Source organism: Carcharhinus amblyrhynchos, chromosome 4 (genome assembly GCF_965287045.1).
Source record: "Carcharhinus amblyrhynchos chromosome 4, sCarAmb.v2.hapA, whole genome shotgun sequence".
Classification (NCBI taxonomy): Eukaryota; Metazoa; Chordata; class Chondrichthyes; order Carcharhiniformes; family Carcharhinidae; genus Carcharhinus; species Carcharhinus amblyrhynchos.
Window position 1 is genome coordinate 19,052,241 of NC_137327.1, and position 18,789 is coordinate 19,071,029.

Below are 18,789 nucleotides of genomic sequence, written 5' to 3' on the forward strand. Positions count from 1 at the left end.
GACATGGTTCCTGCTCCGACCAAGACCACAAGAAACTACAAAGGGTTGTGAACGTAGCTCAGTCCATCACGCAAACCAGCCTTCCATCCATTGACTCCATCTAAAGTTCCTGCTGCCTCAGAAAAGCGGCCAGCATAATTAAGGACCCTACACACTGTACATCCTCTTTTTCGCCTTCTTCTGTTGGGAAAAAGAGGCAAAAGTCTGAGATCATGTACCAACTGACTCAAGAACAGCTCTTCCTGCTGCCATCAGACTTTTGAATGGACATGCCTTATATTGAGATGATCTTTCTATGACTGTAACACTACATTCTGCACTCTCTCCTTTCCTTCTCCCCATGTACTCTATGAACAGTATGTTTGTTTATATAACGCACAAGAAACAATACTTTTCACTGTACCTCAATACATGTGACAATAATATATCAAAACAGATCAGGCTTATGGAACTACCTTCCTCCCAACCCCATTTGGCCAGTTATCTGGCTAGAATCGGTTATTTTTCACCCGCTTTTGTGGTGTGAGTTATGGCTCAGTTGTTAGCATTCTGAGACAGAAAATTGTTGATTTAAGCTCCATTTGAGAGACCTACATTGATACTGTCACTCATAAAAAGGGGAGAATCATGAAGAGCTGGAATGTAGCAAAGATGGTGCCATTAATTAACATGCAATCTGAAGGCGATATTGGTAACAAGCATTCCATTTTAAAGTTTATTTATTAGTGTCACAATTAGGCTTATGTTAAAACTGCAATGAAGTTACTGTGAAAATTCCCTAGTCGCCAGGCCTGGCGTCTGTTCGGGTACAATGAGTGAGAATTTAGCATGGCCAATGAACCTAACCAGCACATCTTTTGGACTGTGGGAGGAAACCCACGCAGAGAAGGTGCAGACTCCGCACAGACAGTGACCCAAGCTGGGAATCAAAGCCAGGTCCCTGGTGCTGCAAGGCAGCAGTGCTAACCACTGTGCCACCATTCCACCCATGTTTCAGATCAATAAAAGGGCAAATTCTAGAATCAATTATCAAAGAAAAGGTTGTGATGTAGGCAGATTGGAAGATATAGTTGGTAAGAGTCAGCATGGACTTACAAAAGGATAGTTATGCCAGAGCAATTTAATAAAACTTTTAAATAAATAATAAAAAGTATAGAAAAAAATTAAGAGTGTAGATGTGATATTCACATGAATTTGAGTAAACTTTTGACAGCTGATAAAAATTAATCTTATGTACTTGGGTACTGTTGGTTCAGATGGATTGAGTTGTTGGGACGGGTGAAATTCCTCTGAATGAATGGAGTCACATGGATCAGAATTCTACAACATTTTCAGGAATTGCTCATAAGTGAATAAAGGTGAGTTCACCTCCGCATTCACGGATGACACCAAGCTGGCATGCTGGCATTAATATTTAATATAGTGCTAGATGGGTCCAAACTACAGGGGAACAAAACACTTGGGAGGGTGTACAGACCAACTTATCTCTGCAATTTAATGTAAATAAGTGTAAAGTCACAGAGGGTGAATGTCCACAAGAAATTTCTCAATTGACCGCTGTACTTCGAATCTCCAGAGAAATGATATCAATTAAACCATTTCTCTGGGGTTTCTGCTAAAGTTAAAGTCAAAACTCACAGTCCTGTACTCAGGGCTATGAAATGGGCAAGAAGGACTACATGATTAGTGCAACTGACGCAAATTACCTAAGAAAAATGGATCAAAAAAATTAGCAGCCAAGAGCTGATGAACTATTGGGACATTAAGCAAACATCCAAGGATTGTCAAAAAGGCTGAATGAAATAATCCTGCTTCGGTTGGACCTGAAGCAGGTAGTTCAGGAAGCTACGTTGGAGAAGGTACTTTGGTCAATATAACCGAAATGTTTCAGTGCAATTTAGTATAATTTTCAAAAAATCATTTGTGGGACATGGGCATCACTAGCTGGCCAGCATTTATTGCCCATTCCTAGTTGCCCTTGTTCAGAGTACAGCTGACAGTCAATTCCATTGTTGTGGCTCTGGAGCCGCATGCAGGCCAGACCAGGTAAGGACGGCAGATTTCCTTCCCTAAAGAACATTAGTGAACCGGGTGGGTTTTTCCGACAATCAACAATGGTTTCATGGTCGTCAGTAGATTCTTAATTCCAGATATCTTTTATGAAATTCAAATTCCACCATGGCGGAATTTGAACCCGGGTTTCAGGAACATTAGTTGAGTTTCTGGATTAATAGCTTAGCAATAAATACCACTAGGCATCGCCTCCCTTGAGTCACAAAATTGAAGGTAGGTGGTGATAACTTTGTCAAGATTAACAAAGATGTTTAAAATAAATAGGATTGCATTATAAAGATTTTAACCAAGCGAGCATTCTTAAATCCAGCTGCCTCAGCAACATACCACATGACCACTGGAAAGCCATTTCACTGCTGCCATTCAGGTCACGACTCTTCAATTTTCTTCCACTCAAAACAAGCTGGGAGAAAGGATTTGCCACCTCGAGTTGGCCGCCATTAATTTTAGCTTGAAGTTTTTCTAGTCTTTCACCTGGTTCCCTTTTCAGAACTGACTGAAAAAGAAAAAGGCGGCAAAGCTTTCTTTCAGTCAAGTTGATAAATTGTAAAGCAATAATGACCCAGTGTTTCATTCGAAGGGCAATAATATTGTGCAGGAATCTAGAACTAAAAGGCATAGTTTGAGAATAAGAAGTCTCCTATTCAAGTTAGAAATGAGGAGGAATTTCTTCCCTCAGAATCTATGAAATTCTCTTCTACGGAGTGCAGTCCAGACTGGATCATTGAATATATTCAAACTGAGAAAGACAGATTTTTGATTTATAGTTGAGACAAGAGTATTGTGGAGCAGGTAGACAAGTAGAGTTAAGACCACAATCAGATCGGTCAAGGTCTTATTCAATAGCTAAGAAGGTTCAAGAGGCTGAGGGACTTCTTCTATTTCTTATCTTTTAGGAATATAGGAACAGGATGAGACCATTCAACCCCTCAAGCCTGCTCCACCACTCAACTGATGGATCGTGGCTGATCATATTCCTCAGCGCCACTTTCCCACACTATTCCCACATCTCTTAATGTCATCTGTCTCCAGATATCTGTCAATATATCACGTCTTCTTATATTAATGTGATTACTAAAAGAAACAATGTGTCATGAAGATGAACTGTTCTTTGCAGGAGGGGTTAGGATTGAAATTCAGTGCCTGCGTGTGTGGTGGAGGCCGATTCACTTGAAGCCTTCAAAAGAGGGTTGGATAATTATCTAAAGAGAAAAAAATTTGTGGGAGGAGGGAGTGGCACAGGGAAAACACAGGGGGTTGGGACTAGGTGGGTTTCTCTTGCAGAGTGCCTTCCTGGCCACAATGGGCCGAATGACCTTCTTCTGTGTTGTCATTATTTTATGGGATACATGTTATGCCCCCTCTGGGGTGGTTGGCAGGCAGAGATGGGAGACATCCATGGCAACACCTCTTGTTCCTGGCACCACCCCTACCCCTATGACAAATTTACCCAGACACTGAGAGGGTCTGCCCAGCCAGGGCCAAATGATACCCATTAATGAGTAAGATTTCCCTCCTTCAGTGGAGGGCTGTCAACCCACTAGAATTGGCTTGAGGTTTCTAGGATTTGAAGATCAGTCTCCAGGAAATTATATCATCAGGACATTAAAAGGTATCGCTACTTTTTGTAATTTCTTTGAACATTTCTCTTTACAGATACAAAAATATTGAAAATGGAGGAATAAAAAGGTATTTGGATGCATCTTGTCCAATGAGGGCAGAAGGCCCTCCTAAGCCAACTAATGGCCTGATGGCTGTTGAATGGGTGCAAGGTGAGCCAGCAAAGTCAGGACGTGCGTTTAAACATTAGCGTGCCCAGTCCCCCCACCACCAGCTTCCCTCTCCCCCTTTACCCCTGCCCCTCTCCCACACACTGGCCAGCAAAAGATTCAGTCCTATTGTTCTAACAGCAGTGAAGTGGGAGCAGTGCACGCAGAGTCAATGGGCAGAATTTTACAGCCTCGCTCATCCCGAAAACCATAAAATCTCACCCGAGGTCAACATTATGAAATGCTGAACAATACCTCATAACCTGATTAAAGTAACCTGATTAAAGCAAATTACTGCAGATGCTGGAATCTGAAACCAAAAGAGAAAAACCTGGAAAATCTCAACAGGTCGGGCAGCATCTATAAGGAAAGAAAAGAGTTGACGCTTTGAGTCCAAACGACCTTTTGTCAAAGCTCTCCTTAATAAAAGCTTAATAACACTTAATAACAGCTTTGACAAAGGGACTCGAAACATCAGCTCTTTTTTCTCCTTACAGACACGGCCAGCCCTGCTGAGATTTTCCAGCATTTTCTCTTTTGATAACCTCATTGCTTTATTTCTCCAATCCGACAAGAGAGGGAGAGAAGGATATTTTGGTTTCAGAAAAATTAGGCGTGGGCAGGACTTAGTAACATCACTGTGACCATAAATCAACAAGAAATTCTGTTGCAGATCCAACAGGAGAGGAATTTTAGATTGCCAACTGTCAGAAGGATCTGGAGAAAAGAGGAAATTAGGTCAACCGAACAAATCTTTCCCTCACAAGTTTTAAATGCTTACAGAATTATAAATATGAATAGCTTACTTCCGCTGGAGACATTTTGGATGGATCCTTGCTTTCATTGTGTGAGGAAGCTAGTGAAAATAAAAGAAGTTAAGGTGATTCTCAGTGATTACAACAACAATTTGTATTTATATGGTATCATTCTCATAACAAAGAGGTCTTGCGGCGCAGTGAATTGTGCCCCTATCTCAGTCATCACAACTGAACAGGTATGTGTTTCCTGGCAGTGTGGGGTAAGATCATTGGGAAATCCCATTGACAGCAGTGAGAGTAAATGGGATTTAATGGGATTGAGGGTTACAGATAGGCCTGGTAGGTAGGGATATGATCGGTGCAACTTGTGGGCCGAAGAGCCTGTTTGTGCTGTAGTGTTCTATATTCTATGTTCCATCAGAAGATCCCACTGTTGGCCAATGGCACTCTGTCTCCTGCCGCTAAGAATAACACCATGGGGAGACCAGAGAATCCCAGCAAACATGTTTTGGCTACATTATGAACACTCCTTCTTGGCCATCATGTCCTTGGGTGGGAGTCAAACTCAAAGCTTCTGGATCAGAGGCAAGAATGTTACCAACTGTCCCACAAGACCTCTCCAGGAGTACATCAAAGATATGTTCAAGACACCAGGGTGGGATCCAGAGGGAAGAGTGTTACCATTGAATCCAGACTGACATCCTAACTATTTATGTTGGCTGAGTATGAGGTGAATAGATAGAAGAAGCATAGTTCTATGGTACATTGATGATCCAAACTGAGAGAAGGTACAAGGGGACAAAAATCTCCAGGGACTATTCGATGCACTAATGTTATTTTTAAGCAACTAAAATTTTGAAAGGGTTACCTCCAGCTTCCATACCATGGTGTGTCAAAGCTGAAGTATTTGCCACAACAGTGATGTTTCCAACATTAAAACTAACATGAGAAAAGGCATTGACAGCTTTCCCTCGAACCAAAAATGTACCTGCAGATAGACAGAAAGTAAAGATGAGATCAGCAGAATTACAATTAGTTGGTCAAATCATAGAAACCCTACAGTGCAGAAAGAGGCCTTTCAGCCCATCGAGTCTGCACCAACCACAATCCCACCCAGGCCCTATCCCCATATCCCTACATATTTACCCGCTAATCTCTCTAACCTACGCATCCCAGGACACTAAGGGGCAATTTAGCATAGCCAATTAACCGAACCTGCTCATCTTTGCTCTGTGGGAGGAAACTGGAAGAAACCCACATAGACACAGGAAGAATGTGCAAACTCCACACAGACAGTGACTCAAGTCAGGAATTGAACCCAGGTCCCTGGAGCTGTGAAGCAGCAGTGCTAACCACTGTGCCACCGTGCCACCCAAATTGGACAATGATTTCTTGTTTTCATTTATATTGTTGACCAGTTGAATAAGCAACTGTGTTTTCATCAGGACTAGGAAAGATTATTCAGTCAAAATCATTTTAGTGATAACACATTAAGGATAACAGCCCTAAATCCATAGAGATTATTCTGGTTCTTCCCAGACTATAGACCTAAGTATCTGAAAATGGCTATGTGCACCATTTCCCCAAAGTTTCTGCTGGTCTCCCTCAAGATTAACAGCACAATGTGTGGCCACAGTTCTGAGAACTTAATAGTTATAAATGTGCCCATGTGCATAGGTTAACTTCTCCATTTTATATCAATCTTGGCTCTAGTTAATCCTCATCTGATGTATAATCATAGAAACATGCCATGATTCAGTTAATAATAGTATTCAGTAAATACAAACATTCTGATAAACTATTCTGCTGAAAGGCAAGAGAAAGTGTGTTACCTTCAGAGTTCATTTGAATGCTGTAAGCCCCCAGTTTTCCATCAGGATTTTCAATAGCTTCAGAAAATGTCTCATTGAAACCAATAAATTCAAGCTGTAACTCAACTGGGGCACCAGATGAGACTGAGACGTTAATGGTGAGATCATTTCCCAATTCCAAAACAGTTGAGTTTACCGTAGCCACCAAATCCTTGATTGGCTCCACCAACTGAACTGTAATGTTCTGAGATACGTCTTGTGTTGTCACATTATTCTTGGCTAGAATGGTTAGCTGATGTATGCCTGGACCTATCTGATGTTGGGCAGCACTTTCCACTGTGGCATTCTGAGGAATATTTCCTTGGAATGCAGTGAAGGTGTGAAGGGTGACAGCTCCAGCTCGGATAATATAGGTCACATCAGTACCTGTGAAAGCAGAAAGCTGTAAATAATTATTCTCACCTCAGCTAACCTGACTTTTTAAAGAGATCAACATCATAAAATGTGGAGCTTTATATTCCATACATATTGCAAAATAACTTCATAGGAGCTTCCTGATGTTTTGCTGCAAATTCAGCAGAATATGAGTCGAACTCCCAAGAAATAGATATTTTCATTCACAAATGCAGCAGCTCTAAGCGTTTTGCTGATTTCTGATGGAGTCACAACAGTAAATCTGAGCACTAAGCAGGACGGAGACAATGGCCTTGTGGTATTATCACTTGACTATTGAGAAATATAGCCAATGTTCTGGGGATCTGAGTTCAAATCCCACCATGGCAGATGGTGGAATTTGAATTCAATAAAATATACCAGGATTTAAGAATCTACTGATGACCATGAAGCCATTGTCAATCATCAAGAAAAGCCCATCTGGTTCACTAATGTCCTTTAGGGAAGGAGATACTAGAGGCAGGAACAATTTGTCTTTTAAAAAGCATTTAGACAGTTACATGGGAAAGATGGGTATAAAGGGATATCGAGCAATTGGGACTAACTTGGTGATAAAAACTGGGCAGCATGGACAAGTTGGGCTGAAGGGCCTGCTTCTGTGCTGTAAACCTCTATGACTCTATGACCTGATGAAGAAACAGTGCTCCAAAAGCTTGTGATTCCAAATAAACCTGTTGGACTTTAACCTGGTGTTGTGAGACTTCTCACTGTGCCCAACCCAGTCTAACGCCGGCATTGCCACATCTTTGAAATCCCTTGTCCTTACCTGGTCTGGCCTACGTGTGACTCCAGAGCCACAGTAATGTGGTCGACTCTAAACTGCCCTCGAGCAACAAGGGGGTGGGCAATAAGTGTTGGCTAGCCAGTGACGCCAGTGTCTCACGAATGAATAAAAAAAGCCCTCCAGTTGACAGTTTAAAGTATGACTAATTGTCAAACAACCATAAACTTTTATTAATTACTACAATTGTATCCATATAATAATTGATGTGGTTGAAGTTACCCTTGAAACAAACATTTTCTTTATTCATTCAAAGGATATGGGCTTTGCTGGCTTGGCCATCACATCTTTCAGAAAGTTGGACTTTAACCTGGTGTTGTGAGACTGTTTATTGTATCGGTCAATGTCACCTGGCTTGAACACTTCAGACCTGGACTTCAGCAAGCGGTGGATATCCCTGTTCACCCGTAGTTTCCCGTTGGAAAAAACACACAGATTTGCTTCTTTGGCACATAGTCTTCCACACACTTACTAATGAAATCAGTTATTGTAGTGGCATACTCATTGTTTCCCCATTCTCGCCTTCGGTGATTTTCCAGGTAAATTTCTTTATTACAGAGTTGCAATTCCATGATCAAAATATCCTATCTGAACCATGTTCTGTGCCTCTCTCTAGCACCTGGTTTTCATTTAAGGACATAACTCTCTCAGAGCTTTAAAATCCTTGCATCTCTCATCATCCCAATCTTCACAGTGATTTGTTTGCTGTGATCTTCTCTCTATTCTTCTTTGTTGATCTTTGTGACTTTTCATTAACAATGATATCATTGAATCTTAGAAGAAGGTGCTTGAGACTTCAGTTGATGGATTTGTTCACTGCTAGATATTTATGTGACACAGATAATACCTATTTCTTATCTACCTATTTCTTATCGTGGGAGGCCCAGTGGTTAGCAAATGCTGCCTCACAGTGCCAGGGACCCAGGTTTGATGCCAGCTTTGGGTCACTGTCTGTGTGGAGTCTGCACATTCTCCCCATGTCTCTGTGGGTTGTATCCGGGTACTCTGGTTTCCTCCCGCAGTCTGAAGGACATGCTGGTAAGGTGCATTGGCCATGCTAAATTCTCTTAGTGTAACTGAACAGGCGCTGGAGTTTGGCAACCAGGGGATTTTCACGGTAGCTTCATCATCATCATAGAATCCCTACAGTGCAGAAGGAAGCCATTCGGCCCATTGATTCTGCAGCAACCACAATCCCATCCAGGCCATGTTCCCGTAACCCCACATATTTATCCTGCTAATCCACTTGACACTAGGGTTAATTTAGCATGGACAATCAACCTAACCCGCGCATCTTTGGGCTATGGGAGGAAACTGGAGCACCCAGAGGAAATCCATGCAGGCACAGGGAGAACATATAAACTCCACACAGACAATGACCCGAGACCAGAATTGAACCTGGGTCCTTGGTGCTGTGAGGCGGCAGTGCTAACCACTGTGCCACCGTGCTGCCGTACTATGCCACCATGCTGCCCTAAAATATGACTCCAAGATTAGAATCCCTACAGAATCAAAATGCAGGAGGAGATCATTTGGCCCATCAAGTCTGCACCAACCACAATTCCACCCAGACCCTCTCCCCATAACCCCACATATCTACAATGCTAATCCTCTGACACAAGGGTCAATTTAGCATGGCCAATCAACCTCACCCACACATTTTTGGACTGTGGGACGAAACTGGAGCACCCGGAGAAAACCCACGCAGACACAGGTAGAATGTGCAAACTCCACCCAGATAGTGGCTGGAATTGAACCCAGAGGCACAGTGGTTAGCATTGCTGACTCACAGTGCCAGGGACTTGGGTTCAATTCTGGCCGTGGATCACTGTCTGTGTGGAGTTTGCACATTCTTCCTTTATCTGCGTGGGTTTCCTTCGGGTGCTCCGGTTTCCTCCCACAGTCTAACGATGTGCAGATTAGGTTGATTGGCCATATTAAATTGACCCTAGTGTCAGGGGAATTAACAGCGTAAATGTGCTGGATTATGGCTTAGGTAAAATTGTGATCGGTACACTCGATGGGCCAAATGGCCTCCTTCTGTACTGTAGAGATTCTATGAACTTCATTTCAGATTTCTTGTAAGCTTACTTGTGACACTAATATAAAATTTTAAATGTTAACCATGCCCGAACGTAGTCTAAGTCTTGCTCAAGGTAGTTATGGGATACTCCTCCTTACAACATTTTTTCATTATGACCTACGCTGCTCATGAAATGAGAAGTGCAAGTTATTTTGTACCAGAGGATAAATACACGCATAAAACATGCATATATTCATATTAGTATACATGAAAAGTGAACTGTACCTTCTTCAACTTCAAGCTGAATCCACAATGGATCTCCATAGAGAACTGTGCAGTTATTAACGTCTTCCGATTGGTTAACACTGCAACACTTGATGATTCCAAAACCACTGATTGGCTGTTGGATGGAGACGGTTTCCTGGGCTGTCACATGCCATTCGCTAGTTGTACATTCAATATTGATGGTGAAGCTGCCTGGGGTCGTGTATCTGTGTGTCACATTGCCAGAAGGCCTTTGGAAAACAGTGAAAGTTATCCAGCTGAATTCAGGAGAATCACATTCCTATCATAAACTCTGTGCTGGCCATGGCAATACCTTTGTTACATTTCATTTGGGGAATGCATTGGTGTAGTGGTATTGTTGGTGGATTCGTAATCCAGAGATCCAGGGTAGTGCTCTGGGGACCCAGGTTTAAATCCCACCACAGCAAATAGTGAATTTTGAATTCAATAGAATTCTGGAATTAAAAGTCAAATGATGGCCACAAAACCATTGTTGTAAAAACCCATCTGATTCATTAATGTCCTTTAGGGAAGGAAATCTAGCGTCCTTACCCAGTCAGGCCGATGTGTGACTCCAGAGTCACAGTAAAGTGGCTAACTCTTAACTGCCTCTCTGAAATGACCAAGAAAACCTCTCAGTTCAAGGGCTAGGAATGGATGATAAATGCTGGCCAACTCTTGAATGAATAAAAAAAAGTATACTTGGAATATAGTTTTGCCAAAATAGTGTCTTTTATAATGTATCCAAGTTTATCACAAAGCTTCATATCTGGTCTTCTGGTTAGTTTGCAGATTTTTAAGTTTGAAAAAAAAACGTTGCAAAAGAATTTCGTTCTGGTCTTAAAGGAACCGGAGGACATTTTATGAGATATATTCCAAACTCATCCCAAAGCACAATCTCAGTCAGTCCAGAGAGAAAAAAACTTCTGATTTTAATATTTAATAATGTCACATTACTGGTATTGTTGACAGTGATTCATTTTTCCGTGATTGTATTCTGAAGTGTCTGCAAACCAGAATATCTGGATGATTCAACCATTTATTGTTATTTTCCATGTCAACAAAATCAGAGAAAATGAAGTCAATCAGATAGGTCGGTGGGTGGTACATGGATAGCATGGGGTGCGGTTTTCTGCATAGGTTACACTTAAGCTACAGGGACCTCCAGCTGAAAATAGAATGAAATTTTCACAGTAACTGCATTGCAGTGTTAACGTAAGCCTACTTGTGACACAAATAAAACTTAAATAAAATGATATGGGATGAATCCTCCACCTCTCGATGGTATTTTCAGTGTTCTTTGCCATCAGTGATGCAAATAACAAGAGTTCTTTGGCAAAAGAAGTTAAAGAAAGGACAGGACAATGTGGTACATGTGATATTCAAGAGGCCATAAGACCATACGATATAGAAGCAAAATTAGGCCTTTTGGCCCATTGAGTCTGCTCCACCATTTAATCATGGCTGATAAGTTTCTCAACCCCATTCACTTGCTTTTTCTTGTAACCCTTGTACCCTCTATCAATCAAGAACCTATCTATCTCTATAGATAAAGGCAAAATACTGTGGATGCTGGAATCTGAAACAAAAACAAAAAAAATGCTGGAAAATCTCAGTGGTCGGGGCTTAACACACCCTAAAAAATCAGAATTCTGAACTACACATGCGCAGTTAGAAAAAAATTTGAAAAAGCACACCCGTCAGAACGCTCTCAGGCCACAGAAAGCAGAGAAAACGGCCCATGAGTCATGACCCCCTTATCCACCCACCCCCACCCCGCTACCCAGATCGACTGCGATCCCCTGCCCCCTTCTCCCCCACCGATTGCCTGCGGAGTGGCACTGGACTCCCCTGCCCCCCCTGCCCCCTCAGAGATCTGTCTGTCTCCCCTCTACCCCCAACCAGTGAGCAATCGGGCCTCCCCCCCACCAGAGATACATCACTCTCTCCTCCCCCCAACCAGAGAATGACCTGGCCTCACTCCCCTCCACCCCCAGAGAATGACCAGGCCTCACTCCCCTCCACCCCCAGAGAGTGACCAGGCCTCACTCCCCCTGCCGGACAACCAGAGAATGCTGTGACCCACCTCCCCCCCCTCCCCCCACCATCGATCTGAGTCAGAGAGCCATTGGAAGCTTTGAACTCGCCTCTTCAGCAGCTGGAGCACCCGAAACAGACTTTTATTCAGCATGTCCATTTCAGTGCGATTTCGGATTGGCAAACGTGGTGTTAAAGGGGGAAATCCTGATGAAGTTGGTTCATTAATTCAACTGAAGTGCATGCAAATGCATTTAAATCACCATTGCGCCCATTTTGGATGCAAATCGATTCACAGCCATTCCTGGGCCTCAGTAAAGTGGCCGTCAGCACGGACGCAGGCGCAGATCGCATTAATGACCTCACACCCAACTTTACCACGTTTTCTCACCCAATGCAATGGTAAAATTAGGCCCATATTGCTTCTTCCAAGTGCTGTTCATTTTGATTCCCTTGCATTACTTAAATAAAATGAAACAAGCTTGTATCAATAGACATAGAGTTTACTGGCATTTGCTGAAAAAAAGAATATACAGCACTGATTTTGAGAAATCTCATCAAGAGGAGATCATTTATATCTTGTGCCTCACTCCAGAATTTAGGCAGGAAAGATACTGGCACAGTGGGTAGCCCTGCTGCCTCACAACTCCAGGGAGCCAGGTTCAAATCTGGCCTCAGGCCATGTCTGTGTAGAGTTTGCATGTTCTTCCCAGGTCTGCATGGGTTTCCTCCGGGTGCTCCAGTTCCCACCCACACGCCAAAGATGTGCAGGTTAGGTCGGGTGGCAATGCTAAATTTTCCGTTAGTATCAGAGAGTCTAGCAGGGTAAATACATGAAGTTATAGGGATAATGTCTGGGTGGGATTGTGGTTAGGGCAGGCTCGATGGTTCAAATCGCCTCCCTCAGTAAATATGTATGGTTACGGGAATAGGGTCTGGGTGGGATTGTGGTCGGTGCAGACTCAATGAGCCAAATGGCCTCCTTCTGCTCTGCAGGGATCCTATGATTCTTGATATTCAAAATGAAGGATAAAATAGACACGTGGACAGTTCTACCTGTTGGAGCATTTTTTTTGGTTTTTGTTTCAGATTCCAGCATCCACAGTATTTTGCCTTTATAGAGATAGATAGGTTTTGGTAAAAGATTTACCAAAATCCAGCCTACTAATATATTCATCCATTCCTTCTGCCGATCTGATTTTCAGCAATACTCACAGTAGTGGATTATAGGGATCAATCGTAAAGCCATCGCCAGTGTTAAGTGTGCAGGTGAGGTTTCCAGTGTATGGGTGTAGCAACCATTTTGAAGAGATGGTGACATTTTCCAGGAGTGAGTATACATCATCAACCAGCAAACGGAGACCTAAGCAAAATATCACACAAACATTAAGCCTCATGAGTGGATTATCATTCAGAACAACTTTATTACAGACTGAGAAGAGGATTGTTGTAGCATTTCACTCCCAAACTGCAAAATGTGTGCGCAGAAAAATATTGAGTGACCTCAGAAATCAGCGTGCTGTTAGTTATACAAAATATTAGCTATGTAGAAATGAGAACAAAATGACATTTTTGATCAACATCTCTAGGTGTTGGTCAAAATTAACATTGTTAAGTTAAATCCTTTAGGATGCACAGTTGCACACACATGTTTTTTTTAAAAGCATAATAATAAGGTTAAAATTATTAAATGGAAGAATATAGTACTGAATCACTGCATCCTATACCGTTTTAAAATGGGCAGGATCCCAAGGTTCCTGCTTTGACCAAGGCCGCAAGAAACTACAAAGGGTTGTGAATATAACCCAAGCCTCAAATCCATTGAAGCCCATCTACACTTCCCACTGCCTCAGAAAAGCAGCCAGCGTAATCAAGGACCCCATGTGCCCTGGACATACTCTCTTCCACCTTCTTCCATTGGGAAAAAGATGCAAAAGTCTGGGATTACATACCAACTGACTCAAGAACAGTTCCTTCCCTGCTGCCATCAGACTTTTAAATGGACCCACCATATATTAAGTTGATATTTCTCTATCCCCTACGTCTGACTGTAACACTACGTTTTACACCCTCTCCTTTCCTTCTCCCCTATGTACTCTATGACTGGAATTCTCTGTCTGTACAGTGCGCAAGAAACAATACTTTTCACTGTATACCAATACATGTGACAATAATAAATCAAATCAAATTCCTGATAACATAAAGTTCAAGAACCCAAAGAGGCATCAATCAATAATGTCATTATCATTCACTGGGACCACAGGATTCACTGGGACTACAGGGAAGCAAGAAGAGGGAGTGGTAGAAAGCAAAATCCTAAAATAGTTGAAGGCCACATGCAGCAGTTCACAAGCCACACCTGTACCAGGATGAAGAGCACATTCGGGGCATTGCAGTTCACCAGTAAGCAGGCTATAAATTTAGGCCTTGAAGTTCACATGGAGTAAGTACTGCTTTGTACTTTTTAAGTGTTGAGAGATCACATTGAACATTGCAGGCAGATCCAACAGGCTGTATAAGTGGCAGAGCCAATAGCTAGTTCACCTCAATCCAGTTGAGGGCAGTAAAGGGCGCTCCAGTCTTGAGGATCTTCTACCGAAGCTTAGCACACAACGAACTTACTCATTTCAGTTACTGGGATAGCAGGTAAAAGATGGATCGAACTAAGTTCAAGGATGCACAAAAGGACACAACAATAAAGCTACACACACAAAACATTTACATATAGTAATTAACTCCAGGAAAGACTGTTCTCACTATTGTTTTGGGTAATGATTATCTGGAGAAATAAAAATAGAGTGCAACATTTGTCACTGTTGGGTCTGCGTAGTTGACCATTGTAAGGGGAGATGGCTATTTATGCAATGCAGACTATGAAATCGATAGTTTCTTCTTTGAGAACCTGACTAACATCCTTGACATTATTGACAGCTTCATGCATGGCCATTTTGTCCATGTTTTCCCACCAAAGGGGACATTTTCCTGATTCCTATAAGACCATAAGATATAGGTCTTAGAATTAGGCCATTTAGCCCATCTTGTCTGCTACACCATTCAATCGTAGCTGATAAGTTTCTCAACCCCATTCTCCCGCCTTTTCTCCATAACCTTGGATCCCTTCACCAATCAAGAACTTATCTATCTCTATCTTAAATGTACTCAATGACTCAACCTCTACAAGCTTCTGTGGCAATTAATTCCATAGATTCACCACCTTCTGGCTGAAGTAATTCCTCCTCATTTCAGTTCTAAACAGCTGTCCCTTCACTCTGAGACTGTGCCCTTTGGTATTAGTCTCTACTACTAATGGAAACATCTTCTACACGTCCACTCTATCCAGGCTTTTCAGTGCTCTGTAAGTTTCAATGAGATCCCTCCTCATCCTTCTAAACTCCATTGAGTACAGAACCAGAGTCCTCAGATATTCCTCATACGTCAAGCTTTTCATTCCCAGAATCATTCTTGCGAACCTCCCCTGGACCCCCTCCAAGACCAGCATTTCCTTCCTTAGATACAGGGTCAAAAATTGCTCACAAATATTCCAAATGTTGTCTCAGTGGGTTTTGATCTGCCAGCAATGTCCAAATTTCTCTATTAAATCCGAACAAGAATTTCATGAAAACACCTAAATAGACTAGCTTTACACGATGTGAGTTAGTGCTATTAATAGTTTGGAGAATGTTGGCATTATACATTTTGCCATTGTATGTCTCACCTTCTTTGCAGTGATAGTCTATGACAAGGTAATTGCCCAGTCTTGGACAAAGATCTCCAAAGAATGTTTTATCAGCTGAAGCTTGGCAAGCCTGTAGCCCATGGCACTGACCTTAAAGATAAAATTCTGCATTATATTTTCACCTTAAATAAATACGGAATCCTCCAGTTTGCCAATCTGAATATTCTAACTATCAACCCATGTGGTTGTAGAATCATAGAATCCTGACAGTGTAGAAAGAGGCAATTTAGCCCATCGAACCTGAATTGATAACAATCCCACTGAGGCCCTATCCCTGTAACCCCATGTATTTATCCTGCTAGTCCCTCTGACTAAGGGGAAATTAGCACAGCCAATCAACCTAACCTGCATGTTTTTGAGCTGTGGGAGGAAACTGGAGCATCCAGAGGAAACCCATGCAGACATGGGGAGAACATGCATACTCCACACAGACAGTGACACAAGGCCGGAATTGAACCCAGGTCCTTGGCATGATGAGGCAGCAGTGCTAAGCACTGTGCCACCGTGCCGCCCCTAATTTTATATTAATATCAAGTATTTGATACTTTGAGGTGGAAGATCACTTTGTTCCACACACAATAATATACCAGATTTAATCATGAATTTCCTAAAGCTGTAAACAAAAGAATAAATCAATCCATGTCTCTCTCGTGCACCAGTTAGTAACGGGTACAAGAGTAGTACTAACACAGGCCCTCGGGGCTGGTCAGTTGACTATGGTCTCAAATAGGGAATGGCTTTTCAAATCAAAGATCATGAAGAATAAAGGCAAAATCATTTGAGAATGTGAAATATGAAAGGAGTGACATTCCAGGGATTTCAGAACAGGCAAGGACAAACATTCAAAGTTTCCAACTGTAATCCTCAACAAACAGAACTGACAGGGAAAAGAAATAAGAAATTCTGGGCAGTTCCACACCTGGTAATTAATCTCTGGAGAGGCATCACAAAAAATGTTACCTGCCACTTTCTCTGTCACATCAATCCAGCTGCATTCCTGTGACTCAGTTGGAGCTACAGTCTCCAAGGAACAGTAGGAGGGAGATTTACGACCGTAAAAACTGCCATTGATTTCAATCACTTTCCCAGACTGACACTGGAGTGTGGCATTAAAGTGATCACAGGCAAACGCTCGCTCGGACTCTAATACAAAGATAATACAACGCAGGATAAATGACATTGTTGTATCCTTTCAAAAACCAAAGTGTCGCGTTATTAATTGCCAGCTCCCACCAGCCTTCCCACCTATCTCACCAGATGGCACAGGTATTAAAATCTTGAACCTAACAAAAATGATAATTCTGAAGTTTACCCACCCCATAGAATCATAGAAATCCTATAGTGCAGAAAGAGGCCATTCGGCCCATCGAATCTGCGCTGACCATAATCTCACCCTGGACCTATCCCCATATCCCCATATATTTACCCGCTAATTCCTCTAACCTATGCATCCCGGGACACCAAGGGGCAATTTAGGATGGCCAATTAGCCTAACCTGCACATCTTTGGACTGTGGGAGGAAACCGGAGCACCTGGAGGTAACCCATGCAGATACTTGGAAGAACATGCAAAGTCCTCACAGACAGTGACCCAAACCGGGAATCAAACACAGCTCTCTGGAACTGTGAAGCAACAATGTGCTATCATGCTGCCCCAATTACTCTTCCAAGACCTCTAATAACTGGCTTAAAGGAGCTCATTTAACAAGGAGGTTCCAATTCCAGACTATCCCCACCCTCCGAGTGTCTAGACACTCAAGTTTTCTGCAGCTCTCTCTTATCTTTTCAATATACTGAATTGCTATTGAATTCTAAGAGATACTCACTGGATTATCATACTCTCTCTTTGATTCTTCTCCTACACTTTTCACACTCGGAACAAGACCTCCCTTGAGGAATCTGTCATTGATGCTCATCTTTATGCACCAGGAGCAGGCAGAGATCGCAGGTACCGACACAGATTCCTTTACCAAAATGGTGGATGGTAAACATCCAGCTCAGAATGCGTGCACACAGATTGGAGGCTTAGATGCCCATTTTACGCCTGCTAAACTGTGCGGCATCAACAAATTTCTAGTGCTATGGGCCTTAAGTAAGAGTGAAAAACTGCAAGACCAACAGTAAAAGGAGCATTTGTGACAGAAATGAAGAGCTTCTGGAAGACATCCAAAAGACATGGGAGACAAAGACATATAAGTAGAATTATGGAAAGTGAGAAAATGACACCATATGAACCAAAAAACAAATACCATAAGAAAACTTAGCATGTGAAGAAATGTTAGAAAACTAACAGACAGATGGAGAGAAAGAAACGAAGATATAGCTACAGAGGGAGATTATTCTGTCTGCATGAAGCAGTGTTGCAGTAAACCAATAATATTATCCCCCTCTAGATTCTAATTCCAGGATCTACACCCTCACTGAAGAATTGGGAAATATATCTTACTTACCAAACTCGCAAATGAAGTAAAATTCTTGTTCGCAGTTGTTTGCACTCATCCAGTGGTGCTCAGAGTTCTGGAGAATGTGAGAACAAGTCACTGATGGAGAAGACAGATGTTTTGGAGACCAGTTATCGTATGTGACATTGGTACCATCCAACCAGGCCAGGGTTGCTGTGCAGGGGACATTTATAGACACAATTAACATGTTTAAAGTGTAAATTTTTTTTTAAACTTTATTCCAATCCAATCAAGTCAAATTAAAGCCAATTCAGAGTCCCAACAAGTTGGGACATTCCTGATCCAAGCTGACAAGACAGGGCTCTCACCTCCTGTCTTGGGCTTGATCTACATGATCCAAGCTGATTGGAGTAGGTGTAGCTCCTCCTCCAAGGCTTGATCTAATTTGCATCTTAGCCAAAAGGTCGAGATGCAGCTTTAAAAAATTGCTTCAAATGAAGCTGAAATGTAACCTAATGACCTCAACCAAGTGCAGCATGTTGATACTACACTTGATCTTAGCCAAAAGGCCGAGAAGCGATTGAACTTCTAGATTTGTACAGATGTCAAAATATTATGATATGCTTGAGAATTTACTGCAAGATTGCTAGTATTGATCCACA

General features: G+C 42.2%; 1 protein-coding gene and 1 non-coding gene across 2 annotated transcripts in view; both read right to left on the reverse strand.

Annotated features, from left to right (window-relative positions):
- Positions 1–18,789, reverse strand: part of LOC145341734 (polycystin-1-like protein 2) — a 118,647-nt gene that overhangs the window by 93,427 nt on the left and 6,431 nt on the right. Inside the window, exons 2-10 of the mRNA XM_080186595.1 lie at positions 18,176–18,340; positions 16,687–16,869; positions 15,706–15,816; positions 13,206–13,353; positions 9,954–10,183; positions 6,433–6,837; positions 5,469–5,588; positions 4,649–4,698; positions 2,401–2,569 (exon numbers count right to left, since the gene is read on the reverse strand). Of these exons, the coding sequence (XP_080042721.1) occupies positions 2,401–2,569; positions 4,649–4,698; positions 5,469–5,588; positions 6,433–6,837; positions 9,954–10,183; positions 13,206–13,353; positions 15,706–15,816; positions 16,687–16,869; positions 18,176–18,340 (1,581 nt within the window). The remainder of the gene's footprint in view (positions 1–2,400; positions 2,570–4,648; positions 4,699–5,468; positions 5,589–6,432; positions 6,838–9,953; positions 10,184–13,205; positions 13,354–15,705; positions 15,817–16,686; positions 16,870–18,175; positions 18,341–18,789) is intronic.
- LOC145342787 (U2 spliceosomal RNA) lies at positions 18,517–18,708 on the reverse strand. Its single transcript, XR_013886636.1, has one exon. It is a non-coding gene; the product is annotated as a U2 spliceosomal RNA (small nuclear RNA).